Raw genomic sequence first — 27,152 nt, 5'->3', positions numbered from 1 at the left:
AGGTCCCTTTTATACCTTTTCTCCCTCTTATCGCCCGGATCGAAAACGCTGTCGTTATCTCTTCATCCATCCCCCACCACGTTCTAAGATTGACCTTATCGACGAACCAGACCGAAACTTCAATACCAAAGACACTACACAACAACCGCGGAAGACAAGATGTGGTCCTGGTTTGGCGGAGCAGCAGCCCAGAAGCGCAAGGATGCGCCCAAGAATGCCATCCTGATGCTGCGGGAGCAGCTGGACATGCTACAGAAGCGGGAGAGACATCTGGAGAATCAGATGGAGGAGCAGGAGGCGATAGCGAAGAAGAATGTTGCGGCAAATAAAACTGGTGTGTTTATGTGTTCTTACTTTGCGAGGGGGAGACGGATTCTGACTTTAGCAAACAGCTGTTGCGAAAGCGGCTCTTCGGAGAAAAAAGGTCCACGAGAAGAACCTTGAACAGACGACGGCGCAGATTACCCAGCTCGAACAGCAGATTTACTCCATCGAAGCGGCGAATATCAACCAGGAGACTTTGAATGCGATGAAGGCGGCTGGTTCTGCCATGACACAGATTCACGGTTCTATGACGATCGATAAGGTTGATGAGACGATGTATGTATCCTTCTGGTGGGAACGGGGAACGATGTAGGGGCTAATAATATCAGGGATCAACTCCGAGAACAACACCAACTCAGCGAGGAAATCGCCCAGGCTATCACCAGCCAGTCCGTGGGCGAACAACCAGACGAAGACGAGTTGGATGCCGAACTCGAAGGATTGGAGCAGGAGGCTATGGATGAGCGTATGCTCAAGACAGGAACAGTGCCTGTGGCCGACCAGATCAATCGGTTACCTGCTGCCGCAAATGGAGAGCGTAAGTCTACATCCACTCCCTCACTCTACGGTCAGGCAATTCCTAACAAGAACCAGCCAAGGACAAAACGAAGCAAGCCGAGGAAGAAGACGAGGAAGCAGAGCTCGAGAAGCTCCGTGCAGAAATGGCCATGTGATGATGCATGTCTCTCGTCTTTGATTTCGTTTTAGCGTTTTTCTCCTCCTTTTTCCTTTCAAGCCTTAATGCATGATGAATGTTCTACCGGGAATACTTTTATTCTTCATTCTAATACTTTATTCCTATTCATACTCGATTGGCGTAATTGGGTTACCGTTTCTGGGGATGTGTTTGTTTTAGGTTCGCTGATAAACCGTCATACATGTGCTCAATGAGATTTACTACCTTTCCACATATCCAGTCACTCATTTGGCTTTTTTATGGATTATGTGTATAATAGAGGTATCTTCAAAAGGGGCTAATAAATATGAAGACCTCAATTAATCAGTTTTGCAGCAGAAACGAAACTCCCTTTCTCCTGCCACCCAAAGAAAAAGACCCAATCCCATGCCATCGAGAGCAAAACATAACAAGCAGAAAAATATCAAAAATCATAATCATGGAAACCACGCATAACTCTTCAACGGCGTCGCCCTTGCCGCATCCCTCCCCTCACTGCCCCATCTCTCCTTCCACTCCCACTCGCTGGCAGCAGATTCCAGCAACGCTTCCCTGCACTCCGGCGGCAACTCATCGAGAATCTCCGGAGTGACGAACTCGGGATGCTGCGGGTTTGCAGTGCTGATAAGTCCATTCGAACCGAGATCGTGGACGTCGCCATCTGGGCCAGGGATGCCGAGGTTGGAATGAGGTGGTGTTTCGTAGTGGATGTCGTGGATGGCGAAGCGGCGCGAGAGAGGAGCGGGAACGGTTGGGAAGGGGGATTGCGTGGTTGTGTCTGGTTCCGTTTGTTTAGTGGAGGTAGTTTCGTCGAGTTGGTCTTGGGATTCGTTCATGTCCTCATCCTTATCCTTGTTGCCATTGGGGCCGGGTTCTTCGGTTTCAGCGCCGTTTGTCAGGCTTAGAGATGACAGGCCCTGAGCTAGTCGGGAGGCGACGCGCGGGTCTGGCGGGGGAACACGCTCCCAACGTGCGTGGGTGGATTGCATGATCTTGGGGTATTGCATTACGTTCGTGTGAATATCGTAGGACCCTTCCAGGTTTGTGCGTCGGGCAGTGAGAATGGATGAATTATATGTGCTTCGTTCTGTTAGCAACGTCCACGGAAAAGTGCAAGGATGAAGGTGTCACCAACCTAGCTTCACGCGCGTGTTCCATCATCCAGTTAACGCCAGTAACCGTCACCTTGCGCTTCTTCGAATCCACCACCTTGCCAGTCGGTAGAGGAATCGACGGGCCTGTGGTGTGATAAACACTGCTGGCACCGTGCCATGCGACGTACTGGTTCCGGTTGTAGGGTTCTCCTGGCGGGGGCAGTTTGTCCTCTGGCACTGCCAACTCGCCTTCGACCTCACCGCGCTCACGCGCTTCTTGCACATAGTACTCATCGGTAATCTTCCTGCCTCCAACGACAATCTTGGCACCGAATTCACGGAACACAGACCGCGCCGTCACCACGCCGATAGCACGTCCCTTGTAGGAGTGGGGGATGATGTGCCTGTCGATGAGGTCGCGCTTAGCCTCATCATCGATGATGATCTTATAGAGCATGCGATGCTTCTGGAAGAACAAATAGGAATCCCGGAAACCGATACACCGCGCCGGTTCTGTAGAAAGCATGTACTTGCGGTCGCCGCGATCGAGGATCGTGAACGTACGGACTCGGTACTCTCTATCGCCCAGAAGGTTCCCATTTTTGTCGACTTTAGTCTCTCCCTCTGCGTCTTCCGGTAGAACCACCTCGTCGTTCGCAACTTCCATCGCTTTTCCTTCCTTGTCAACCGGGACCTGTGACACATGCGAAGCTCCGCGATTCCGCGCCCATCGACCACCACTGGCATTCGGACGGCCGCGTCGTCTCTTCGCAGGGGTACCGACATGGTTCGGAGACTGAGCAAAACCATCATCCTGTAAGTCCCAGTCCGGCGGGCGGTTCTTCGGCGGACGACCAATGCGGCGCTTTCGCGGAATTGCAGGTCGACCCAAACGAGAGGGCGAATCCGGGTGCGACGGGGTATTCGAATCCTGCGCTGGCGTCGCTGTAGCTGCTGGTGTCGCAGTCTCAGTTTCAGCTTCTTCTTGAGGCTGCTCTTGCTCGGGTTCTTCGTGCTGTTCGCTTTGTTCGGTTTGTTCTTGTTCTGGTTCCTTCTCGGACGCGTCTTCTCTGGGTTCCTCTTCTTCCTCTTCTTCTTCTTCCTCCTCCTGCTCCTCTACGGGGGAAGGTTCATGCGATGGGGCTTCGGCTTCGGCCATTTCTTCGTCGGATTGTTCGGGAGGTGGAGGAACATTTTCTATATCAGTCAGTCTCTACGTGTCTCTGCTTCTCTACTTGTAGAATCGAAAAAGGAAGGGAGGGAGAAAGAATTGACATACTGATAGATTGAGCCGCTGCCTGAGCAGCTGCTCTAGGTTTCCTGGCCATAGCTGGCACGTATATGTAGGAAACAAGGTAGAAAGGGTTCGTAGACCAGTCCTAGAGCTGCACGGGAAAAGAGGCTCTTCGCGACTTTGGCGTCGAGTGACGGACAGGATCCCGTAATGTCGGGGCTGGAATATGATTCCTCCGACAGCCTGTCGGTGCCTGGGGCAACAAAGAAGTCTCCGGTGCCACGTGCTCTAAACCCTAAGCCCTACGAATACTTGGCGATAAGTCTAAGACCCCAGTGACGTCACGCATCCGGGCGCATCCATATCGACATCGGTCATTTGCCAACGTTAATGCCTCTATCGCGCATCCAACCCCTCGTCTATACGAAGCATTTTATTGATCCGGAAATCAAAACCAGGCCGGGCGATGACGCTCTCCATGCTTCTATGATAGTCTATCTTGTTCGAGAAGGGTCGCACTGACTACGTCCAGTAGACATCGGGTTGCCAGCGAATCTGAGTTTGATAATGCTTTCTTTGAACCACTCACATTCACATGCAAAGATGCGGTGAGAGTGATTCGCTGGACTCAGCACGATATGCTCTGATATAGGCGGGATTAATGCGGGTACCCGGTTGGCCATTGAGGGGCGATTGTACAGAGTAGGGATCCAGCGAGTATGGCTGCTGCTGCTGTTATGATTGCATCTGACTCGATCTACTGGTCGAGTCATTCAGTAGCCGCTTCGGATGTAACAACGGGTGCATGCTGATGGATTTATATACTCGTATTGGATGAGTGGGTGGCTGTTCTGCAGTAAGGGAATAGGCCGATCGGGGTTGTTCAGAAGCCACTCATGAACCAATGAAAGAGTCAATCAATATGCATAGTATCCCCTCATCTGGTCGGTAAATTTTGCCATCAAATCCGGAGTGAGTTTCGAGATATACGAGTATGTCACCATGCACCCGCTACTGCATCCAATGCTAAAGGGGTCCTCTGATATCACGGCAGTTAATCAACGACGGCTGCTGTGACGGGTGATGTGCAGAAAGAAGCAAGGGAGCTGACTCTCGGAAACTCCGTGATCTTATGCTGAGGACATATGCATGTTTATCCTCGACGTGGCCCAGGCCGTTGAATTTGGAATATATATCATCATCCCGGGAGATCGTGACTCAAGATCCGAAAATAAAGCGGATAGTTATGCCGTTTTGAATTCTAGTCTGGAGGTCCTAGCAACTCAGCAGCCAACAGTGTCGCAAAAGTCCGGATTATGGGGAGATTGAATAACTAAAGAAACAGAAGATGACGGCATCTGGCATGCAGCATTGTCTGCTCCACCGCCATATTCGGGAAAAATTAGAGGATGGAGGATTCCGACCCTTCAGGGGATGAAGCTTCGTCTGAGGCGAGGATGCTGTAGTGAAGACAAAAAGGCATGCATACCAACTATTAATCCTGTTAACGTGAGGAGTTGGCATGAGATGATATTATCTATGTATAAGTCTTAGTATAAAGAGATGGTAATGGTTCTATATTTACTCCGTGTACCCCGGACTTGTATAGATAGGACTCCAAGCAAGTCAGTTGATTTAAACCATTGATCTATTTGACCGTTCACACGTGAAAAGACTCTTATTTCTTCTGACTTCGCTGACTTTTCTACAGCATGATTTGAACGGTTGGATTAGTTGGTGGTCCCTGTCCAGTATTATTCAGCCCCGACGCCACCAGGCATTCTGACTGCAACTCATGCCATTGAGGCTGTTCATTTGATCTGTGTTGATTAAAATAAAACATCGAATCTTCTCTATAAATTCTCTTTCTTTCTTTTTTTCGCTTTTCTATTATTGTTGTGTCTCGATGTTGTGGTCCGCCCGGCGCATCGAGACCTCTGAGTAAGAAGAATTGTACCTCGATCAGTGACTGTACTTTGGTATCATCATTACTTTTTCCTTTTTGTTTCTTTTCTTTGAATATCAAATTACCAGCCTTATGTCTCAGCTTCTTCTGCAAATAAATCGGTGACCTTAATAACAACACTCCATCGCACACCCCCCCGAACCCCGAAGTCGTCTTCCTTGGCTCCGTTAACGTCAAAGCAATTTTCCCTTTTTCAATAATTTTTTCCTCGACTGACTTCGACTCCGCACACCCCGACCTGCCACTTTACCACATCCACGCAGCAAACGACAAGTAATCATTAACATTCAAGGCATTCAAATCCTTATCCTCGCCCTCCTTCGCATTCACCGACGTCTTCGATTTCCCCCGCTGCGGTGGCTAACAGGGAAAGCCTAATCGCCACTCTCCCGACTACTCTTACGACTTATCACCCCCACCATTCTGCCTGACGAAGCTTCCTAATTATCATTTCGTCGTCAACACTCCGCATATTATCTCGCGCAAAGGAATTATTTGTGGGGAGAAGAATGGCAACTGCTCAGGGTGGAACAGAGTTGCGTGAGGAGTCGACACCGTGAGTAGCCACGAGCCTTCCTTTTGTCTTCATGTTGTCCCCCCTGTGGGATGTGGCTCTCTATTGTCCCCATTATTCTCTTCATTATGGTGGTGGCTCTGTGGAATATGAACAGGAAGGAGGAAGGACAACAGTGTCGTCAGACGGACATAGAGTCCTGTTCTGGATTATGCCACACAGACACATTTCATACATGTCCTCTTCTCTTTCTTGACCGTTGCCCCTTTCATGCACGTACATACGCATTGTCTTTTGAGTCACATCATACCGCGATGACAAAATAGGAACCGTGCCCAAGGTCTGGTCGGGTCGGGAGTTTTGTTCCTGGAGCGGTTTTTTTTAATCCCCTGTTCCTTGTCATCTGTTCCTGCACCAAATCAGCAGCCTTATCACCGTTCGTACGCATTACTAACCACTTGTTTAGAAAACCTCTTCCTTTCCAGGATAACGCAACCCACCAACCTCAAATGGGGTCCAACAGTCCCACTCCTACTGGTATCACTACCCCGCAGCCGGATCCGACAGATAAGCTTCAGCCCTCCATCATGAACAATTACTTCCAGGTTGGTCCCTCTTCTGGTCCCAAATCAACGACCTCGTTCTCCTTGCCCGACCCCATGGACAATCCACAAGCAGATGCGCTTGTCGCACATGCTCCAGAGAGCCGAAGCTCGTCTGGCCGCTCTTCCGTTTCCTCTGAGCCCTTGGTCATGATGGGCCCGGACAAATCCTCCGCTGCCCCGTCAGACAAAAAGCCTCATGTTTCGGAGAATAAGTCAGTGACTTTGGGCCCTGCAAGTCTACCTACACCTCCCCATTGCTCTGCCCATTCCCTTCTGCAGAAAGAGCCGGATGAGACAGAAATGGTGTCCTCGGTCTCGGACAAAGGCATGGGTTCTTCTATTTTCACCACGTTGAAAAGTTACCTCTCTGTTCCGTCCGGAGGAACTGCGGCGTCGGTCCCGGAGTCTACCGCTCGGCGTCACACTTCCCATCCAGTGTCCAGTATCTCAGACAACACTGTTCTTGCATCTCATTTTTCCAACCCTTGTCTCCCTTCTCTGGCAGATGCCCCTGTAGTCGACCATGACAAACCACCCCGAGTTTCCATGTCTTCTGAGAATTTGGTCAAGCTAACCATGAACGCGGCTGATGCGTCGCGCCTAAAGAACACGCCTCCTCTTACCCCTCGCGCCATGTCCAATGATGGAGCCCAATCCGAAAGCCACCCCACTGACACCAATAAGCCGCCTACATCATGCCCGGAGCAATCAGAGCAATCCAAGCCGCAACAGACGGACGAAGTGACAGAAGAAATTGCTGGAAAGATGGACGAGGTATTCCCGTCCGGCTCATCTTCCCGGGACCGTTCCTCGTCTCCCTCTAACCCGTCCGTCGGTTCTCTCAAAGGCAAGCTCGTTGTTACCATTTGCGAAGCTCGAGGGCTGCGACCAGGTTTCGATCCGTATGTGGTTTGTGTATTCGAGTCGAACGAAGTCATTTCAAAGAGTGCGCACGATGAAGAAGAAGCTTTGATTGAGCGACAGCAAAAGGAGCAAGAGAAATCTGATTTGGAAGCGGGCCGACCGATTGCCATTCCCTTGAAGAGTCGACAGAGTAGCAGCAACAGTCTGCCCAGTTTGTTAGAAGGTCATGATCAGAAGGGGAAGCTTATGACTGATCCTCATTGGAATCATGAGGCTGTTTTGTACGTTTTTTTCTGGGTTATTGGTAACGTGAGTCGGCTGCTAATAGAAGCAGTGATGTTCTTGGCGAGCAATCGGAAGTCGATGTATCTGTCTATGACCGGAGCAACCAGGAAGCATTCCTGGGACATGTACGGCTTACCATCAATTTGAACGAAGAAAACGACCGAATGGATGGATGGTACCCGTTGACTGCCCGCGGCGCGGGTGATACGCAGGTCTCGGGAGAGATCCGGATGGAAATGCGGTTTGAGACAACAGATAAGAAACAGGTCGGACCGAACGATTTCCAGATCCTCAAGCTCATCGGCAAGGGAACATTTGGTCAGGTCTACCAAGTGATGAAGAAGGATACGCAACGGATATACGCGATGAAGGTGTTGTCGAAGAAGGTGATCATTCAGAAGAAGGAGGTTGCACACACTCTTGGCGAACGGAACATTTTAGTCCGGACCGCAATGGCGGCGTCTCCGTTTATTGTTGGACTGAAGTTCTCGTTCCAGACCCCTACCGATCTGTACCTGGTGACGGACTACATGTCCGGGGGTGAATTGTTCTGGCATCTCCAGAAGGAAGGACGGTTCCAGGAAGCGCGAGCCAAATTCTACATTGCTGAGCTCATCTTGTCCCTCCAACACCTGCACGAGCACGACATTGTCTACCGGGATCTGAAACCGGAAAACATCCTGCTGGATGCCAACGGGCACATTGCGCTCTGCGACTTTGGTCTTTCCAAGGCAAATCTTACCCGGGATGACACGACAAACACATTCTGCGGAACGACCGAGTATCTTGCGCCCGAAGTGCTGCTAGACGAGCAAGGGTATACGAAGATGGTCGACTTCTGGTCTCTGGGAGTACTTGTGTTTGAGATGTGCTGTGGATGGAGTCCGTTTTACGCGGAGGACACACAGCAGATGTACAAGAACATCGCATTTGGCAAGGTGCGATTCCCTCGGGACGCCCTCAGCACCGAAGGGCGGAACTTTGTCAAGGGTCTACTCAATCGGAACCCTAAGCACCGACTGGGAGCCAAGGAAGACGCCAAGGAGCTCATGGCGCACCCGTTCTTCGCAGATGTGGACTGGGACGCCCTGTGCGCCAAGCAGGTGATCCCGCCATTTAAGCCGAAACTCAAGTCGGACACAGACACGTCAAACTTTGACCCCGAGTTTACGAACGCGTTTGACCAAAACGCACACCTTAACCAGCACGCGGCGCTCGTGGCTAATGAATTGATGCCCGGGTCAACACCACTGTCACCGGGAATGCAGGCCAATTTCAAGGGCTTCACATTTGTGAATGAGAGCTCGATGGACCAACATTTCCCGGATGAGAGCGATGATCGGGTGGATGAGGATCTTCGGATGGATGACCAGGCGTGGCAACGATCGCATCGGGCGACGGAGCAACAGCAACGGATGAGTGGAGTTCAGAAAACGGGGGAGGCAGAGCCGGGGATTTTCCACGTTGATGAACATTTTGATATGTGATTATTCTTATTCCCTTTGGTTTAATTATTCCCTTTCTTGTTCTTGCATGACTGGAGTCTGCAGTGGCATTGTTTATAAGGACCCATTTGTTTATTCCCACAGTTATATATGGACGATGCTTGGTGTTATGAAATGTATAGAGTGTGTGCACTGCCTAAGTTCCCAAAGCGGAGAGATGCAGCGTTAGTCATGCTTGGCGTCTGCACGGGCAATGGGGAGATCGCCCGTGGGGCCCCCTTTTCACGTGCCTTCGTACAGATACAGTACTGTACGGAGTACTGTATAGCGAGCATTAGAGATAATTGAGACAATAATGTGCTGGACAGTGCTCTGGATACGGGTCATCTACAATTTGTCATTGAGTCTGTGTACTCATGGAGTCCGAGCCGAGTCCGGAGCTAGTACGCATGTAGTACGATGAGCAAAGAGTTGCTATACTTTTTAGTAGTACAAGTACTTAAATAACCCCTGCAGACCCTGAAACACCCGGCAGGGTTTCAGCAGCGATAAGGCACTTGCGGATATGCAGAGGTACCTGCGTTGATGTATAACAGGTGATCTTGTTTTCCAACGGTACTGCAGGACAGGGGTATAAACTGGGGAAGTGTGGCATGATTGGACTTTATATACGGAGTACAGAGCAGAACCCTGTTCACGCAATATATCTCAACTATGTATACAATAATAGAACAATAGCTGCCCTACTCTACCTAGTGTGTTCTCTCTCTCTCTTTCTCTCTCTCTACCCATAGTCAGTCGTTGTAAAGACTGCTGAAAAGGGATGATAAGATTCAGAGTGCCAAGCGGTCCACCGAACTGCATCCAGCGGTACTCTGCTGCTCTGTCGTGTGTTTATGTAGGGACAACCATGGTTTGGGAGAATAGTATATATCTATTTGGAAATAAACACAGACATCATGATCATATCCTAATATCCTCTGTACATTTGTAGCAGTAGTAGTATTCCGTGCTCTGTACTCATACTGTACAAGTGCAAGTAAACTCACGTAAAGACACTAACCAAATACGGCTAGTTCTCTCCTGAATGCACCTCATGCCGTGTGGGTCACGAGGATCTTTCTTGATACAGTAAATATCCTCTGCCTCTTCTCTCTCCTTTCCTACACTATTTTCTCTCTCTTCGCCTCATTTCTCCATCTCTCTCTCTATCACATTCTTCTTTCTTTCTTTCTTTTTTTTTCCATACATTCATTCTTTTTTTCTTCAGTCATTCCTTAGCATATTTTGTTTTTTTGCAGTCGTTCCTTATACCGGCTAATCCGTTCGTTATTCTTCCAATGTCGCTATGAACGCCGTCGTCAACACCGTTGCCAGCCACGATGCTGTGCCCTATGCCCCCTCCGGCAACTTCTATCGCGATCTCCAGAGTCAACAGCCTCCATCTCCAAGCTCGCCTACATCACCGACTTCCTCCGTCTCGTCGTTCCGTTCCAATTACAGTGTCGCGTCCACCGCGCCCACCTCTGCCTACTCTCCGACATCGCCTACTTCCTCCGCATCTTGGCGCCTGTGCGATTCCGCTGCTTCTCTCGATCGTATCCTCGAGCCCGTGATCAAGCGTCTGCCCCAGGAGGTCTATGATGTTATTCTCGCCCAGCTTGAGACCCTGCATACCGGCTGCCACCAGAATGGCTGTGTGACCTGCTTCCAGCGCGATCTGCATTCCCTCTCCCTCACCTGCCGCGTCTGGGAGAAGGCGGTGCGTGCCAAACTATACAATCGTATCCATATTGTTGGAAATGATTCCCCCGCACAACTCAAGAAGTACCGGCTCAAACGCGGCAGTCGTCTGAAGTTGCTCCGTCGTACCCTACGGGAAAGGAAATTGCTGGCCAACCTGGTTCTCGAACTCCGCGTTCCCCAGATGGAATTGCTCTTCACTTCCGGGAAACACGTCGGTCAATGGGAGGAATATCGCGATCTCGTCGCCTCTGTCGTCATGGTCTGTCCCAATCTCGAACGTCTGCTTGGCCTCTCCATTCCATACCATCACGAATTCGACCGTCTCACACACGCCCTCTCCACCCGCAAAAAGCTCAAGGAACACACCTGGATTATTGGCGAGGCCCGCGAGACCTCTGAGGCATCCGAGTTGTCTCCACGCATTTCTTCATGCCCCGGTAGTCTTGGACCCCTCCAGATGTTTGAGTTCCTCGACTACCACGCTTCCTGGTCTCATATGGAGACCATGACCCTTTACGCCCTCGACGAGCACAAGAGCACCCTCGAACCCAGCATTTTCCTACGCATGCTCACCATGCTGCCCTCCCTTCGACATCTTTGTATAACTGGCTTCCATGCAGATGCCTTTGCCGACAGCGCTCTGCTCTGTCTTCCGCCCCTCGAGTCCTTGCGTCTCGAGCGTCTTCCCGGTGTCACCGACACCGGTCTGACCCAATACACCTCGCGGCCCGAGTCACAGTCCCTGAAGTCGCTGACCTTGATTGAGCAGAAGGTTGAGTCGTTACTGGTCATTTCCAAGATTCTCTCCTCTCTGTGCCAGCTGGAGCGTTTCCAGATTGTCCAATCCGACACATGCCCACAGGTCGAACCCGATGCCATGGTATTCCAACCTCTGCTGGCCTCCTCCACCCTGAAATACTTGCATTGGGATGTCGCCGTCCCGAATCCCGGCACGGCGTTGAGCAAGCTGGACTATGCCCCCTTTGTCAAGCCTCCTAAGCACACCGATACCCCCAACTCCCACCTCGCCCAGAGCATCATCTCTTCAGGATTTCCGCGTCTCGAGGCGCTGCGCGCCCCGTCTGATATCGAGCCCCCAGGCGTCCTGCAAGGCGTCTGCCAACCGATTCCCAAGGGACAGGCTCTGCTTCAGCCCGATCGCTACAGTCTACCTCGCAGCTCTCACGGCTCCGTCAAAGCACGACCTATGGCTCTTCCTGCGGGTAACAATCTGACGTCGGCTCGCATCCGTGCCCAGACATTCATCGATATGGCCGCCAAGGACAACGAAACTGGGATGAGATGTTTGATTACAGACCACTCGGATTCCTACGTACCCGACAATGCGCTGGAGGACGCTGAGTCTGACGATGACGATGATTTCGATGCCGACATGGAAGCTTTTGGGTCTTGGTCAGCCCGCGAGCGGCCTCAGCTCAATCCCACAGCGGCAGCAGAGCAAAAACAATCGGATGGACCAGTCACGGTATTTGATTTTCACATGCCTGCATATATGGGCCGTATAGGCTCGCGGTCAGGTGATCGGGACGTGTCAATTCCAAAGTTCATTTTGCGTCCCGATCTCCCTGGACAAGACGCGGATGGTGGTCTCGTCGCGTGGAAACACATTTTGGCGTCCAACCAGTCTCTCAACTATGCAGCTGGTGTTGGGGTACATTGCTTTGGGAATAAAACAGGGTCACGACCACCTCCGGAGGAGCCAGCTTCTCCAGCATCGACAACAATTGCAACGCCACGGTTATGGGGTAGTATTGGCAGTCGATCCATGATGTCCCTCAACACCGTCAACAGTCCAGCAACGCCCACGACTCCCTCAACGCCAATGAGTTTTGGAGCAACACCACATCTCCCCTGGGAGAAAGAGACTTGCACAGGGTCATGGAATTACGGGCACAAGAACGGTCGAGATTGGTGGTTTCACATGGAACGGGAACGTCCAAATCATCTGGACGTGATTGATCTTAAGCGGCTATTTTAGCCCAGGCCTTTGGCCCAACTTTCTTCTTATGCCATGGGACACGGTACCTCAAAAAGGCACGCACCGGGAAGGCGTTTATGGTATTGATGATGATTCTTTCGCTGTCGTTTGTATACTATTCTCTTTTTTTTTTTTTTCTTCCATCATTTCGAGATCCCCTTAGTTCCTTTCTTTACACATGCTGCGCAGGTGTTTTCTTTGATTCTGCATATACTTGGCCATTATATATATATATATCAATCTATATACCACCAGATAATGTTATTGGAACTTGGTTATTGCTAAACGGGAGGCAACATGTTATGTCTTTTTTTTTTTGTTTTCTTTTGTGTTCCATGGCGCTGGCATGGCAGGTAAAGCGGCTAGGTTAGGTTAGGATACTAATAATTGCAATTGAGAATTACGCTATTGAGACTATTGATTCGTTTAACTAATATCGTAGATCTAACTTATATCCACATTGATTTTCGTGGTCCTATTTTAGATCAGGACACGGAGTAGGTCTATCCAGTTAGGTAATTAGGCATGTTGGTCTTCTCTGGTGTCATGGCATAGTGCTCTTTCTAGCAGCAAAGACGAGTCTGAATATCCACTATGAAACCATTGTCTCCAACCGTGCTAGAGCGAAGCTTCCCGTCGAAAGAGGCCATAGATCGAGTGGGTTGTACCCTTGGTAAAGACACGACAATTCCATTTCTGCCAGAATGCCACCCATGAACTCTAGTGCGACAATTCCTTTATCGTCGATATATCCTAGTAATTGTGAATGTTGTGGGCCTGAGAACCAGGCTCGTCGCTGGTTATGTGTTCCTGTCAAGAATGCCCCAGATCTTAATGATTTGCTGTAACGTCGATGGTGGTAGAATTGGTATTGGGATTTTTATACGAGTACACGATATATCATTACGACTTGTCTCATCCGCATGACTTGGGCAATTCGAAAATTGATTCAAAGGAATGGGTTCAGAAAACAAACGTAGTTGCACGTCATGGATAAACATATGCAAGAGACAAGGTTGATGTCCCAAAAAGCCCCTTAAAATGATCAGTCCAGCTCATCAAGGTTTTTAACAAAGTAATAACTGAGATGGCTAGCACTCTCAATGTTGCCCCCGAAATTAAACGCCATGCAATGTAGAGCGACCATTGTTGGCCCAGCACCAGAGGACTCACTGGGAGATACAAATCTAGGCGCAGGTCCTACACTACCACAATTTGTGCAAATTTCTAAGAGTTTTCATAAGGGTAGGCCAACAATTGGAAAGGTCCTGCTCCGTAACGTAGATATAGACGAGTGACAGGCGAGCATTATCCACGGCCAAATCATAATGCTCGATGCGTATATTTCCTTATTTTCTCATTGAAGCTGTCCAACATTGTTGTCGAGGTTGCCGTTCCTTCTAAAGAGCATTTTTCGACTCGTTTGACCACAGCGTTCTCTAAAGCAGGCAATATTACTGTCTCTATGCCTGTTAGTCACTACAATCCAGCAATAGGGAAGGGGAAGAGGTAATGGTACTGATTGAGACACATTTCCAACCTGTTCATAAGCTAGAACGATTTCAAACTCACCTTTTCTCTGGGGCTGTTGTTAAACTATCTTCGTCGGGGCTTCCACTAGCTGTCCAGTCTTTCCAGACCGCGATGATCATCTCACAAGGTTCCAGATAGAATTCTTTCTTAGCATGGCGGTTCTTTCATATAGTTCAAACACGCATGCCATCCCAGCACTGGCAGCCTCGTCTGCATTAGTAAACTCCATATAACGCCTTGAACCCTTCCATAGATGTGACCGTGTCTGCGATATACGTGGTCAAGTTCCTTTGATAGTACGGATATCGGACGCCAGTTGTACTGCGCAATGTCCACCACAAAACCGCTTGTGGGAATATTTTGAAACTGTAGCACGAAAACTCCGTTTCAATCACCATATTTGGCCAAATAGACCTAGGGACTATGATTGAGTACCGAGTTGGATGCTCCTTGAATGTCTGTGAAGGGCATATCAGGAAACGTATAGGCGTGCTCAGCGGGCGTTAGGGCACGAGCATTAAAAAAAAAAAAACCAGATTCTGTGTATCATTGAAACAAATTAGAGAGAAATGACGAATTGAAGGGACTTGGGGGGATAGGTAGTGAGTTAGGGTGAATACAGTACAGATGTCATCAGTGAATCATCCAGTCTTCACTTTCCATCGCAATTCCAACAATAAGATATCCCTGTTGTATAGTATTCCTACAATACCCCAAGATCAGCCTAGCTTGTATTCATACCCCGGCTTCCGATTGCCCAATGCAGCAGCCCTCTACTCCCACATCTCAACCACAATCCACGATAACAATCATATCCTGACTTAAACGTTATATATACAGTTATGGGTAGTGTGATAAATTACTAATGGCTTGAATTGCTCAGGATCCTCAAAGTACATAAATGGTAACACGTGAGAATACCAAGAAATAAAAACAGGTGACATTCGCCTAAACGTAAATACCCATGTTGGTGTCCTTCTTCTTCGCCTGTACCTCCGCAATCGCGTCCACGTAGTTTTCATGGTTGATCTTGCTCTGTCCCTTCCGGAGCGCAATCATACCTGCTTCCACGCAGACGGCCTTGAGCTGCGCACCACCAAACTCGTCCGTGCTACGCGCAAGTTCGTGCCAGTTGATGCTATCATCAGCGGCCATCTTGCGCGAGTGGATTTGCAAGATATTGGCACGAGCCTCCTCGTTGGGCAGAGGGAATTCGATCTTGCGGTCCAAACGACCGGATCGAAGAAGCGCAGGGTCGAGGACATCGACCCGGTTTGTGGCGGCGAGGACCTTGATACGGTCGTCCGATGCAAAGCCATCCAGCTGGTTGAGGAGCTCAAGCATTGTCCGCTGCACTTCACGATCACCGGACTTTTCGGAGTCGAAACGTTTTGTGCCGATAGCATCGAGTTCGTCAATGAAGATGATCGAAGGGGCCTTCTCCTTGGCCAATGCGAAGCAGTCCCGGACCATCTTCGCACCGTCACCAATGAACATCTGCACCAGCTGTGGACCGGCAAGCTTGAGGAAAGTCGCGTTTGTCTCTGCGGCACATGCACGAGCGAGGAGCGTTTTACCCGTACCAGGAGGACCGTACATCAGAGCACCTGCAGACGTTAGAAAAGGTTTAAACGGCATAAAATAGGGAAGACATACCCTTTGGTGCTTTGATTCCGATCTTCTTAAACTTCTCCGCCTCCTTCATAGGCCACACAATCGCTTCGACAATCTCCTCAATCTGCTTATCCAAACCACCGATATCCGTGTACTTTTCTGTAGGCTTCTCATCGACCTCCATTGCCTTTACTCGGTTATCGTATTCGGCGGGCAGCGTATCCAAAACGAGATATGAATCCTTGTTGACACCGATCAAGTCACCAGGCTTAAGCTTCTCGTGGTCTACCAGACCGATCAAGGGGAGATAAATGGTCTGGCGGGTCGAGGTTTTGATGACAGCGGACTTTCCCACTCGCGTGGCATCCAAGTCAATGTTGGCACCCTCTTCAGCGGCGTCGGCTTCGACATCCAGGTCAAGCAATTCGACGACGTTTCCGACGAGATACGGCAGTTGCCTATAATCCAAGTCAGCGATTAGCGATACATTCTTGCCACGATCCTGTTACAGTACACCCAAGATTTCCACAGTCGGGGATCTATGAGCCATACCTGTTGTTCTCAACCTTCTCTTGATTATCCTTAACCCTCTCCCTCATGGTATTCTGCTCATGCATCAACCGCTGGTATTCACTCTTCATAATACGCAGCTCATTTTCCAGCATCCTCCGCCGTTTGACGATATCCGCCGTACTCGAGCTGAGAATCTCCTCATCCAACAGGTCCTCCTCCTCTTCCTTCTTCTTCTCGTCGGCGTCTTTCATCTCGGCATCGCCGTCTCTTCCTTCTGGTTTCTTGCCATCGCCATCGCCGTCACCGTCGCCTTGGTCTTGCTTCTTGTCTCTCTGTTCACGCTCAAGGTCATCGAGATCTTCAAGGGTGGACATGGTGGGCGGAGTGGGTATGTGGCAACGTCAGTGAATTAAGGAAAATGTGCGGAAAGAGGAAATTTGACAGTGAGTCGCTAAAGGGATAATGTGTTGAAAAGGGAAGTTCGGAGAAGGATGAAGGGTTAAGAGATTGGGAGCGAGAGCTGTCTGGATGGATTCCGGGCGACGATGTGAGCTCCGACCAAACAACGTCAGCCGCCGGTGCTGTCACGTGACCCTTACAAATAGACTACGCTCCGCCATTCACTGCTCGTACACTCTAAGATCAAGTAATCTTTTACTATGGGTATTTCACAGAATTCTCTATTCAATCGATACAGACTGATATCGCACTCTCATCAAGGCGGCTCGTCCCTCGTCCTTCAACCGACTCGAACAGTCGAGGTCTTCTTGACGCGCACCTAGAAGAACATGTTTGGATTGCTCGCAGAGTTGTACGTATTTCCGAGATTTCGCAAAACAGCCTCACGGCCAAACTTGAGAAGACGGTAGCGGGAGAGGAAGTCGTCGTTGTTTACTGAGGCAAGTTAGTATCATGCATTCCCGCGGGTCTGGGATGACCAAGTATACGTACCGTAGCCACCACACATCCTACGTTTTCCAGTGAACTCTGAACGTCCATGGAGCATTCTCCAGTTGTCAAAGACTTTGGTCCGGTTAGCCATGTTTTAAAAGAAGGAAGAATAATTTGCACATACTGAGCGCTGTTCCGGGCTGAAGTTGTGTCCAGATTTCCAAGTCCTTCCGGTGTATGATCTCGTTGAAATGCCGTGCTGCAGTGTACCATTCTTCCTGCTCCTTCGAGCTCCAGTCTACTTTAGCTGCTCGATCGTAGTTATTCCATCGAATCTGATACAGCTGTTGCTTGAACGTGGGATGAGTGACGAATACTGGATATTGAATGACAGGCTGGATGCACGTATCTTCGTTGCCGCTGGAGTGGAACGGCTGCCGATACTTGTGCAATGCCTTGGAGTTCTGAGGGTTCTCGAGCTTCAGGAGCTGGGCTGCCCGGAACCCATCAACAAGTAAGCTCTCCCCTCCTTGGCCATCAATGTGGGACAGGAGGTGAAACAGTTGAAGCCTAGCGGGGTCAGTAAAGTAAGTGTTGTCCGTATGCGCACCAAGGAACTCCGTTGTGTATGCAGTGTCCTTGAAGCTTAGGTCTGCCGTGAAATCCCAGAAGCCACCTTCGAAGTATTGTTAGCAACAACACTCATGCAGTCAATTGTTGGAATATCGTACCGTAGTGAGTATGTCTGACAAAGGCAATTCTCTCTATCAGTTTTTGTGTTGCCTCTGGCTCGACAGGAACGCCCTCGACAAAGCAAAATCCCCAGTCGTACTTAGAAGGATGTCAGTATACCACGACGAGTCCGCTAGCATAGAGAATGGCTGAAGAGAGCCTACTATCTTCTCAAGCCAGTCGCGCACGGCTGTGTTATCTGTCATGACTTTTTCGTGCGTGACAGTGGGATAATGAGAGTTTGGATCAGTCGGATGAAATTTCTTGAAGCGTCTAACCAGAAAAATAAGCAGAACAATACATAAGCAATAAGAAGGCCAAGGGAGCTGCTGTACCGGAAAGATGGTCCTGCTTTTGAGGGGTATGGCCTCTTGGGGGACTTGTTTTGGTGTGCAAGAAGCCAAAAGGTTGGATAGACACCAGTATGTCCATCAGACCCTGGGTACATTTAGTTATAGTGATTTCCAGCGTCCTTATTAGACTTACAATCGACCAAAACAGCCCGGTTCTCGTATCTAATCTTGTTGGCATTAACATCTTGCGGTATCTGGAGACCATCGGTTAGTTCCCATGATATGAAAGAGTAAGGACAGGGAGAATCATACCTTGAAAGTATCTACACTCCGCTGCCTTGTGTCTGGGTGGATACATTTTGGGCATTGGCAGTTGTCCCTAGAAGTTCAGGTGAGTTTCTTTTTTGCCTATGTTCCCATTCCAACGTCCTAAAAGGGTCGAATACCAACCTGAGCCAGAATTCTCCACTGTGGAATAAGTGAGCATCGATATTCTTCGGGGAATTTATTGAAGGCTCTTGAACTTACTAAAATGTAAGGGCGGGTCTCCCTTTGACGGTGAATTCCATTTCAATGTACCCGAGAAATTTCTTAACTTTTGGCGGGATATTCTCCGTTCTAATTGCTGAAGGATCGTTCTTCGTTTCAACTACCATCTCCTGCTTCTCAGCTACAGTATCGTGAGGCCCCTCAGCTGCAGGCTGGGCCGGAGACGAGAATCGTCTGATGAACTGCAACTGTTGGTGCTGCCGTTGCTGCTGCTGCGGCGACGGCCTAAGAGCCGTCGATGGGTTCCGGTAGTTGGTACGCTAAGCAGAGTGAGCGAAGAGCAATCTGCTAATTTGGAGTATCCCCATATGAAAGCATACCAAGTTGATGTGCTTGGGAGTAAATGAAGCGCTAATGATCATGTTAGCATTTTGCATGAAAATTTTAGTCGCGGGGGTAGTGACCATACCTAGTATTCTTCCAGGGCCCAGTAAGCACCCTGGAAGACGAGAGCCGAGGCATACTCATTCTAAAATCGTACAATGGCAGCCAACTTGAAGAGTACCGGGCAGTCCAAGGAAGTTATGGAAAGACGTCTCCACACAATTGCCTTTTGAGTCACGTGACGTTAACAGTACAATACGGGTAAAAGGAGGTCAGGCAACGATTCTGCAGGGATTGTGAAAGCTCTTAATATATTTGGATAATTGATAGAGTCAGAGTAAATAGCGCAATCTTCTGATTGTTTGGGCCGGGGAGGATAGTTCGTTCCAGTGGCCTGAGGTAAGGAGTATACAGGAAGAACTGCGAGTAAGATAAAAGGCCGGGAACACAAGTTATATACATTCTGAAAATAATAATCACTAATCGCTAAATATCACATGCTTGAGTGATATCGCTCAGAGCTTACTCTTCGGGCCAACAACCTTCAACAGACAACGGCCGTTGCTTAAAACGGCCTTGCCCTTGTCATTCTTGGTCACAAACCGGACTTCTTCATAACCACCCTGAGTATTGCCCATTCTCCAGATCTCCGTGGTGAGCTGGTCACCTGGTCTGACAGGAGAAGCGAACCGGGCCTGGAATTCCTTGAGGTTCTTAGGGTCACTTCCTCCCAGCTCACGCAGGATTCCATGCGCAGCAGAGTTCCAGCTGAACAGGCCATGAATGATGATACCTCCAAAGCCCATTTTCTGGCCGGGCTCTGGGGTAGCGTGTAGCGGGTTGTAGTCGCCGTTGAGACTGTTAGGCTCGGGCGTTAGTATGGAGTATTTGAGTCAGATATTGCGAAACTTACCGGTAAAGATGAGCGGTCTCCATAGTAGTCTGGACCACATGGGTAGCGTCTGGGCTCTTGCCCCCCGGGGGTGCGTAGCTCACAGTGCTTGGGCCTTTCGGTCCACCCCAGTTACCCTGCCCGACAAAGAAGTTGCTGCTCACAGTCTTCGAATACACTTCTCCAGTCTCCTTATCCACAATCGACTGCTCCGTCTCCATAACCGTTCCAGGTTTGCCCTTGTCATAAACACCGACAACCTTATTCCGCAACTCAAACTTCTTGTCAGAACTTGTCGTAGGAAGGGGCTTTAGGATAGTGAGTTTCCGTTGACCATCTACTACACGGCGGTAGTCGAAGTCCGGAATGCCGGGGACTGGAGACGCCTGCGAACGCGCATAGAAATCGGTGACCTCTTGATCGGTGAGCTTAAAGGCTGCACGAGAAGTTAATATGTCTGTGGTTTAAGTTATGACGGGATTGGTCACTGCGTACGGAGGATCAGAGGATAAGTAGGGAAGACGGAGAAGTTGGGATGGAGTTCCTATATCAATGGTTAGAAGTGTTGGAGATGCCGGTATTACTGGCTATCCTGACTTACATAGAGAAAGTGCAATTCATCTGCCTTGCAGCCAATGCTATTCGCGAACAGCAAGACATCGCGCTTTTGCCAGGAAACCTCCTTGGACGGAAATTCGTGACCAGCTCCAGGCGCCGACATCGCAACGGTTATCAAGTCTGGATGCGACATAGGAGTTAATGGACTCAGAAGACACTCAAGAGGGTCAGTCAATTGACTCAAATGGACGCAGAAAGCGGAACAGCTTCTCTTGATTCTTAAATTCCTTTCGCGCCGCCCTTCCAATTGATTGTCTTGCGGGGCTACCGAGCAAGCCGAGGCTCGATCAATAACTCCGAGCGCCGTCTCATGCGGCCAATAAAAACCAGCAAAACGATCAGATAAAACACATAGTTAAAAGTGGGATTTCATTAAAAAGCCTAAACAATCTATGGATAACGTCGGAGGTGGCTAGACTAAGCATCGACTCGGACGGGGTATCTACTTTAGGAAATTCGAGGAGCTTCATAATCGTCTCTGGTGGAAATCATCTCTCCGTATGGCGCCAAACAATGATGCAGTTCCCTTTCCTTCCAATGAATAACTCAAAATGAAAAACGCCGACATAAAAACCCCCGATCGATCATTGTTCGCCCCAATGGAACCTCTGTTTACACCATGCTGTTCATATCGACCATGCGCATTTGCTGTCAGATCGTCGATATGCTATGCCACAAGCAGAAGAAATTACCGAAAGAGATTGCAGAACGTGATATCGAAGAAAGAAATTTAGCACCTGCGTATGTCAATTTTATGATCCGAAGATAGTACACAAGACACAATACGTACATCCGGTAGAAGCAGCCGTTCTCGGCGTAACGCACAGGATCCGTGGTTTCGAATCTGTAATTGATGGTGATATCGAGGTCACGCTTGTTCTTGTCGTTGGGCTTGTTCTCAAGCACACCGGTGAGCACTTCTCCCTCCTCCATGGTAAGGACATCACGCAAATAGAAGACAGTCTGCTTCCAGTGGGTGTACCTGGCATGAGGGCCAGTGGAGAAGCTGATAGGCTTGTGGCATGCGGTAAAGTCAATGTCAAACCAAGCAATCAGAGCGTGGACAAAGTCGTTGCGCTTGGCCGGGAGCGAGAAGGGAGCCTTGAAAGCGAGGTCCGAGGACTTGACGGTGTAAAGATCGAGAGTGATGATCGGGCAAGGGTCGCTGACAACAGCCTTCAGCTCGACGGTGTCGACGAGGGGCTCTGTAAGGGCAATATCCTTCATGGGACTGTAGTCAAATCCCCACACATTGTCCCAAACTGAAGAAATGTTAGGCTAAGATACCATAAGAAGTCCAAACTCCTGTCAATAAAACTTACATCCGATTTTGTCGTCCTTGTATTCACCATCCTCAATAGCAGCCACGTACATGGTAGCCTTGTCGGGGAAGATCTTGCCTCCGGGGTTGAGGTACCTGTCGCGCGCATAAAGAACAGTGTCCAACATGCTCTCATAAAGAAGGAAGTATCCCATCCACTCAGAGATGATAATGTCGACCTTGGGGAAGGGGAGTTCAACTTCCTCCATCTTTCCCTGAAGAAGAGTGATCTTGCTGGTCAGGCCGTTGACTTCGACGATCTCGCGAGCCTTTTCGATGATTGACGACATATCGACACCAATTACATGTTTAGCACCGGCCTTAGCAGCGAACCTTTATACAAAATAGCGTCCATCAGTATGATTCCCTCCCCTGGGATTCGTGGTTTCTTTTTGCACGTACATGCTGAGAATACCGGTTCCGCACCCGACATCGAGAACGACTTTATCCTTGAAAACGTGGCGGTTCTGGTAGATGGAGTCACGGTACGATCTCGTGCGAACGTCATCTTTCTATAAAAGAATCGCAAATTAGCATAAGAAGGGTGAACGGTTGTGGGACGGTGGTGCTTACAAGCATTTCCTCGTGAATGCCTAAGTGGGGGTTGCGAAGTTAGCACTTGTATACCAAACCAGACGGAATTCCGGAGACGCATTTACCATGGTGATCGTAGCTATTGCATTGTTAGCCATATAAATAATAAGCCAGGTTGGTTGGGAATTATTCATACCTAGTGAAGTAGCGCACTTCGGCATGGTCATCACCAGCCATACGATCCGCGCTGCTGGTCATCATAGCAGAGGGCTCGATAGACGGTTGTCTCTCAGACATGTTGGTGGAGTGCAAATCGCAAGTCAAATCCCAAAAAGAGTGAAAAGTTGGAGTGCGTAGATAATAATAAAAGAAGAAAGAGACGGACACAAGTAAAACCAAACGAAAGTCCTCTATTATGCGATATGGAAGAGGGTGGTTTGCCGCGAGCTTTTTTTTTTTTTCTCCGCCATGTTCCAATCAAGGTTAGTCTCTGCTCCAGACCAGACTAGCCCGATTTGGGCTCAAATCATGTGATCATAGTGCCTTGTCCTGATTGGGGCTGGCCATACAGTTATAACAACTCTTCATATGTGTCAACGGTAATCATGAAGCTTTCAATTTTATTACTAGAATACGGCATCCTTTTTACTCCTCTCTTTCTCTAGTAACTAGCATGCAATGTCCGTATCGGGGCAAAAATGCCAAGACCCCATACTGCCGGCGGAATTCACTCCGCCCGGGGCGGCCGCCATATGGGAGCTATATTCATTGCGGCGCTTCTCCTGAAACTCACGCGCTGACAGGTGCCAGTGCTTGGCAGAATTGTTACAATGGGCTTGGGCACCATAGGGAGAACATTCTCCTGTCTTTTTGTCTTTTTTATATTCGCTACCCTGATTGGAAAGTCTTCAGCTTCTTTGGGAGACCACCTCCCGGAGTTCAAAGAATGTGTCAAGGTAGTTTAGCTGTTTACTTGGATCGCAAAGGACAGCTCACGAACAAGCCAACAGGTCTGCCAGGCTGAGAACTGCAAAGATGGCAATTCGGTTATTCGTATGCCTACCTGCTCTTACCATGAGATTGCTTCCGCTGGCTAATTGGTCTGTCCTTAGCATTCCATCTCCGCCTCATGCTCTGGAACTGTCCGGCTGAATGCGATTATACCTGCCAACATGTTGTCACTGACCTCCGAGTCGCTCGAGACCCTCCGATGATCACTCCTATCGTCCAGTTCCATGGAAAATGGCCGTTTCGCAGAATGATCGGCATGCAGGAACCGTTTTCTGTCATCTTTTCTCTGCTGAACTTCCTGGCCCATTGGCATGGTATTTCCCGAATTAAAGAGTCGATCCCAGCCTGGCATTCCCTCCGGAAATACTATATTTGGTTTGGATACTGTGGTCTGGCGTGTTGGACGTTTAGCACGATCTTCCACTGCAGGGACTTTCCACTCACGGAGAAGCTGGACTATTTCGGAGCCGGGGCGAATGTCATGTATGGTCTCTATCTTGCTGCCATCCGGGTCTTGCGCCTAGACCAGGAGACTCCCCGGTTTAAACCGACGTTGCGCCGCCTATTGACTGTGCTCTGTGCTGTCCTTTACACCTTGCACGTGTGCTATCTGAGCTTCTGGTCATGGGACTATACCTACAACATGATTGCCAATATCGTGGTTGGAATGATATCGAATGTACTGTGGGTCGGATTCAGTATCTATCGGTATCGGAAGCAGCAGAAAATGTGGACCGCTTGGCCAGGAATGATTGTTCTCTGGATCATATTGGCCATGAGCCTGGAGCTGCTTGACTTTCCCCCCTGGCATGGGCTGATCGATGCCCACAGTCTCTGGCACCTCGGGACCGTCATTCCAACTGCATGGTGGTACTCGTAAGTTTTCCTTGATTCTCCTTCGTAATTCCCCGCGATTTGTCTGGCTGACAACGATACTGGTAGGTTCCTTATCAAGGACATTCAAAACGACGTAGCTGGGATACGATACAAGGCTTGAGTTTGTCACTTTGAAGCCTTTGGATGATATTCTCCCTACCGGAGTGATCTCTGGTGGCTGTGGATGACCCATCCAACCCTATAATTGCCAAATCTCAACGAAATAAAAGCACACTAGACTCCTTGCAGCACACAGTACATACTTCGGTATTGCCAGCTGTCTTACATACGGCGTAGTTCCTTTGTAGTGTTATTTCCACCCCGGCTTCCACCGCTCACCGCTCGGGCCGTGGCAGTATCGTCGCGGGCAGTTCTTCCCACCTCGTGCCACAATCGCCGTTTCTGATTTATTTTTCTTTGCTGGTCTGCTTCTCTGGTTGTTTTCGCTTTCTCTTCTTTCTCTCTGGAGTTTTCTCTTTCTTAAACCATTTTCCTCGGTTCTGGGATCCCTTCAATCTGCCTCCTTCCTGTGTGTGGACATAATGGCGTCTCCGACCGTTAAGAAAGCGATCACAGAAGCAGCCCTGAATTATACCAAGCCAGAGGGGGCGGTCTTCCAATATGGCACTGCTGGAGTAAGTGGTTTCTTATTGATGATCTCTGCGGATAGTACTGACTCTTGTCTTTTTGTGTCCAGTTCCGAATGAAGGCGTAAGTTTTCCCTTGGGGAGAATCAGTTCCTCCAGCCCCGCCTCCACGAATTGACCCCACGATCGCCCGTGTTTTCATTTACGCTACAAGTACACTTTGACCAATGCATATACACACGCAGTGATCTTCTCAACACGGTTGTCTTTGCTGTGGGCTTGCTCGCTGGACTCCGGTCCAGGAAGCTTAGTGGACAATGGATTGGTGTCATGGTCACGGCCAGCCACAATCCCGCGCAGGACAATGGTGTCAAATTGGTTGACCCAATGGTATGTTGCTTATGTTGCTCTTGTCCGGTAAAATAATAGTGGAATTGGCGTGGACTGACAGTTCGTATAGGGTGAAATGTTGGAAGTAAGGCTTAACGCATATTGGTCCCGATTGATATACTTTGCTCACGCTCTCTGGGTAGGCTGAATGGGAGGAACACGCGACAAAGCTCGCCAACGCTCCGTTGGATAAGATTGCCGATGTGTATGAAAAACTGATTCAGGAGATCGACGTCAACATGGAGAACCCGGCTCGTGTGGTTTTCGCCCGGGACACTCGTGCATCTGGCTCTCGTCTGGTCAGTGTGCTCAATGCTGCACTTACCGCTACAGAGGTCGAGTTTGCCGACATGAAATATATGACCACCCCTCAATTGCACTATATCGTCCGTTGCAAGAACACTCTTGGGACACAGTATGAGTACGGTGAGCCTACCGAGCAGGGTTATTATGAAAAGCTTGCCGAGGCTTTCAAGAGAGTGATGAGGGGCATCAAGGTCAAGGGAGGCCTGACTGTCGACTGTGCAAACGGCGTTGGTGGACCTAAATTGAGGGAAATAATCAAATACTTGCCTAGTGCTGAGGAGGGTGGTCTTGATATCAAAGTCGTCAACGACGACGTCATCAACCCCGACAGCCTGAACTTCGAGGTATGGCACCCACTTTTCCTATACCCCAACAATCACAAACTAACCTTACTAACCTTTAATGATTAGTGCGGCGCCGATTTTGTGAAGACCAAGCAACGTGCTCCTCCATCTTCAAAGGCCGCTGTTCTCGACCGTTGCGCCTCCTTGGACGGTGACGCGGACCGTCTGGTCTACTATTTTGTTGATGAGAGCAACGTCTTCCGCCTCCTTGACGGTGATCGCATTGCCACTCTGGCCGCCTCCTTCATTGGCGACTTGGCCCGAAGCGCTGGTATTGCGCAAAACCTCAAGATCGGTATCATTCAAACTGCTTACGCGAATGGCTCCAGCACGGATTACATTGAGAAGGTGTTGAAGCTTCAGTCCGTCTGCACTAACACCGGTGTTAAACATCTCCACCATGCCGCTATGCGCTTCGACGTTGGCGTTTACTTTGAAGCCAACGGCCATGGTACCATTACTTTCTCTGAGAACGCCCTGAAGACCATCAAGAGCGCCGAGCCTCAGTCCCCGGCCCAGCAACGCTCGATTGAATGTTTGCAAGGTCTCACTGACTTGATCAACCAAGCGGTCGGTGATGCAATCTCTGACATGCTCCTGGTTGAAGCTATCCTTGCCCACAAGTCATGGAGCCCCAAGGAATGGCTTGGAACTTATACAGACCTTCCTTCCCGTCTCGTCCGCGTCGAGGTTGCTGATCGCTCCATCTTCAAGGCTTATGATGCAGAGCGTAAGCTTGAGTCACCTCCAGGCCTCCAGACCAAGATCGAGTCCCTCATGTCTCGGTACAACAAGGGACGGAGTTTTGCACGTGCAAGTGGTACCGAAGATGCAGTCCGTGTCTATGCAGAGGCAGCCAGCCGGTCTGAAGCGGACGACCTGGCCACCCGTGTTGCCAACGCGGTTCGCGAAGCTGGCTCGGTCAAGGAAATCTTGCAAGCTTCTTGAGTTATCCATTCTTTAATAGCTTTCAGATTACCCTCATGATTTGCATTCTTTCGTTTAGCGAACATGGTCTGATGAAATGGGCTTCTTATTAATTGATACTAAAAAAAACGAAGTCGCCTACTCT

At 49.5% G+C, this 27,152-nt stretch overlaps 10 protein-coding genes across 10 annotated transcripts; 5 read left to right on the top strand and 5 right to left on the bottom strand.

Moving 5' to 3' along the window:
• Nucleotides 1-159: 159 nt before the first annotated feature.
• SNF7 (ESCRT-III subunit protein SNF7) lies at nt 160-998 on the top strand (the record flags this gene model as incomplete). Its single annotated transcript, XM_043275622.1, has 4 exons — nt 160-334; nt 393-600; nt 654-862; nt 919-998. The coding sequence occupies 4 exons, from the start codon at nt 160-162 to the stop codon at nt 996-998; spliced, it is 672 nt and encodes a 223-aa protein (XP_043132211.1).
• Nucleotides 999-1,437: 439 nt separating this feature from the next.
• ACHE_11090S (chromatin structure-remodeling complex subunit RSC7) lies at nt 1,438-3,422 on the bottom strand (the record flags this gene model as incomplete). Its single annotated transcript, XM_043275621.1, has 3 exons — nt 1,438-2,080; nt 2,136-3,291; nt 3,374-3,422. 3 exons carry the CDS (start codon nt 3,420-3,422, stop codon nt 1,438-1,440), a joined length of 1,848 nt encoding a protein of 615 aa, XP_043132210.1.
• Nucleotides 3,423-5,803: 2,381 nt separating this feature from the next.
• On the top strand, nt 5,804-9,049 carry schA (serine/threonine protein kinase SCH9; the record flags this gene model as incomplete). The annotated part of the gene is made up of 3 exons (XM_043275619.1): nt 5,804-5,850; nt 6,275-7,558; nt 7,612-9,049. 3 exons carry the CDS (start codon nt 5,804-5,806, stop codon nt 9,047-9,049), a joined length of 2,769 nt encoding a protein of 922 aa, XP_043132209.1.
• A 1,306-nt stretch (nt 9,050-10,355) lies between these two features.
• ACHE_11088A (uncharacterized protein) lies at nt 10,356-12,752 on the top strand (the record flags this gene model as incomplete). Its single annotated transcript, XM_043275618.1, has 1 exon — nt 10,356-12,752. The coding sequence occupies one exon, from the start codon at nt 10,356-10,358 to the stop codon at nt 12,750-12,752; it is 2,397 nt and encodes a 798-aa protein (XP_043132208.1).
• Nucleotides 12,753-15,233: 2,481 nt separating this feature from the next.
• Nucleotides 15,234-16,786, bottom strand: RPT5 (proteasome regulatory particle base subunit RPT5; the record flags this gene model as incomplete). Its single annotated transcript, XM_043275617.1, has 3 exons — nt 15,234-15,892; nt 15,942-16,357; nt 16,452-16,786. 3 exons carry the CDS (start codon nt 16,784-16,786, stop codon nt 15,234-15,236), a joined length of 1,410 nt encoding a protein of 469 aa, XP_043132207.1.
• Nucleotides 16,787-17,190: 404 nt separating this feature from the next.
• Nucleotides 17,191-19,345, bottom strand: ACHE_11086S (putative trimethyllysine dioxygenase TmlH; the record flags this gene model as incomplete). Its single annotated transcript, XM_043275616.1, has 12 exons — nt 17,191-17,306; nt 17,364-17,435; nt 17,488-17,979; nt 18,035-18,134; nt 18,200-18,308; nt 18,371-18,473; nt 18,522-18,582; nt 18,641-18,707; nt 18,779-18,796; nt 18,857-19,137; nt 19,198-19,228; nt 19,287-19,345. 12 exons carry the CDS (start codon nt 19,343-19,345, stop codon nt 17,191-17,193), a joined length of 1,509 nt encoding a protein of 502 aa, XP_043132206.1.
• A 371-nt stretch (nt 19,346-19,716) lies between these two features.
• ACHE_11085S (putative peroxisomal dehydratase) lies at nt 19,717-20,844 on the bottom strand (the record flags this gene model as incomplete). Its single annotated transcript, XM_043275615.1, has 4 exons — nt 19,717-20,059; nt 20,115-20,529; nt 20,589-20,637; nt 20,695-20,844. The coding sequence occupies 4 exons, from the start codon at nt 20,842-20,844 to the stop codon at nt 19,717-19,719; spliced, it is 957 nt and encodes a 318-aa protein (XP_043132205.1).
• Nucleotides 20,845-21,441: 597 nt separating this feature from the next.
• Nucleotides 21,442-22,863, bottom strand: rmtA (protein-arginine omega-N methyltransferase HMT1; the record flags this gene model as incomplete). Its single annotated transcript, XM_043275614.1, has 7 exons — nt 21,442-21,448; nt 21,502-21,973; nt 22,034-22,365; nt 22,435-22,544; nt 22,606-22,625; nt 22,692-22,705; nt 22,763-22,863. The coding sequence occupies 7 exons, from the start codon at nt 22,861-22,863 to the stop codon at nt 21,442-21,444; spliced, it is 1,056 nt and encodes a 351-aa protein (XP_043132204.1).
• Nucleotides 22,864-23,396: 533 nt separating this feature from the next.
• On the top strand, nt 23,397-24,574 carry ACHE_11083A (PGAP3/PER1 family protein; the record flags this gene model as incomplete). The annotated part of the gene is made up of 4 exons (XM_043275613.1): nt 23,397-23,522; nt 23,577-23,619; nt 23,679-24,453; nt 24,520-24,574. The coding sequence occupies 4 exons, from the start codon at nt 23,397-23,399 to the stop codon at nt 24,572-24,574; spliced, it is 999 nt and encodes a 332-aa protein (XP_043132203.1).
• A 796-nt stretch (nt 24,575-25,370) lies between these two features.
• On the top strand, nt 25,371-27,028 carry agm1 (phosphoacetylglucosamine mutase PCM1; the record flags this gene model as incomplete). Its single annotated transcript, XM_043275612.1, has 4 exons — nt 25,371-25,430; nt 25,501-25,515; nt 25,574-26,080; nt 26,147-27,028. The coding sequence occupies 4 exons, from the start codon at nt 25,371-25,373 to the stop codon at nt 27,026-27,028; spliced, it is 1,464 nt and encodes a 487-aa protein (XP_043132202.1).
• Between the last annotated feature and the right edge of the window lie 124 nt (nt 27,029-27,152).

This window comes from Aspergillus chevalieri, chromosome 1 (assembly GCF_016861735.1).
Source record: "Aspergillus chevalieri M1 DNA, chromosome 1, nearly complete sequence".
Taxonomy (NCBI): Eukaryota; Fungi; Ascomycota; class Eurotiomycetes; order Eurotiales; family Aspergillaceae; genus Aspergillus; species Aspergillus chevalieri.
This window is presented reverse-complemented; position numbering and strand designations above follow the sequence as displayed.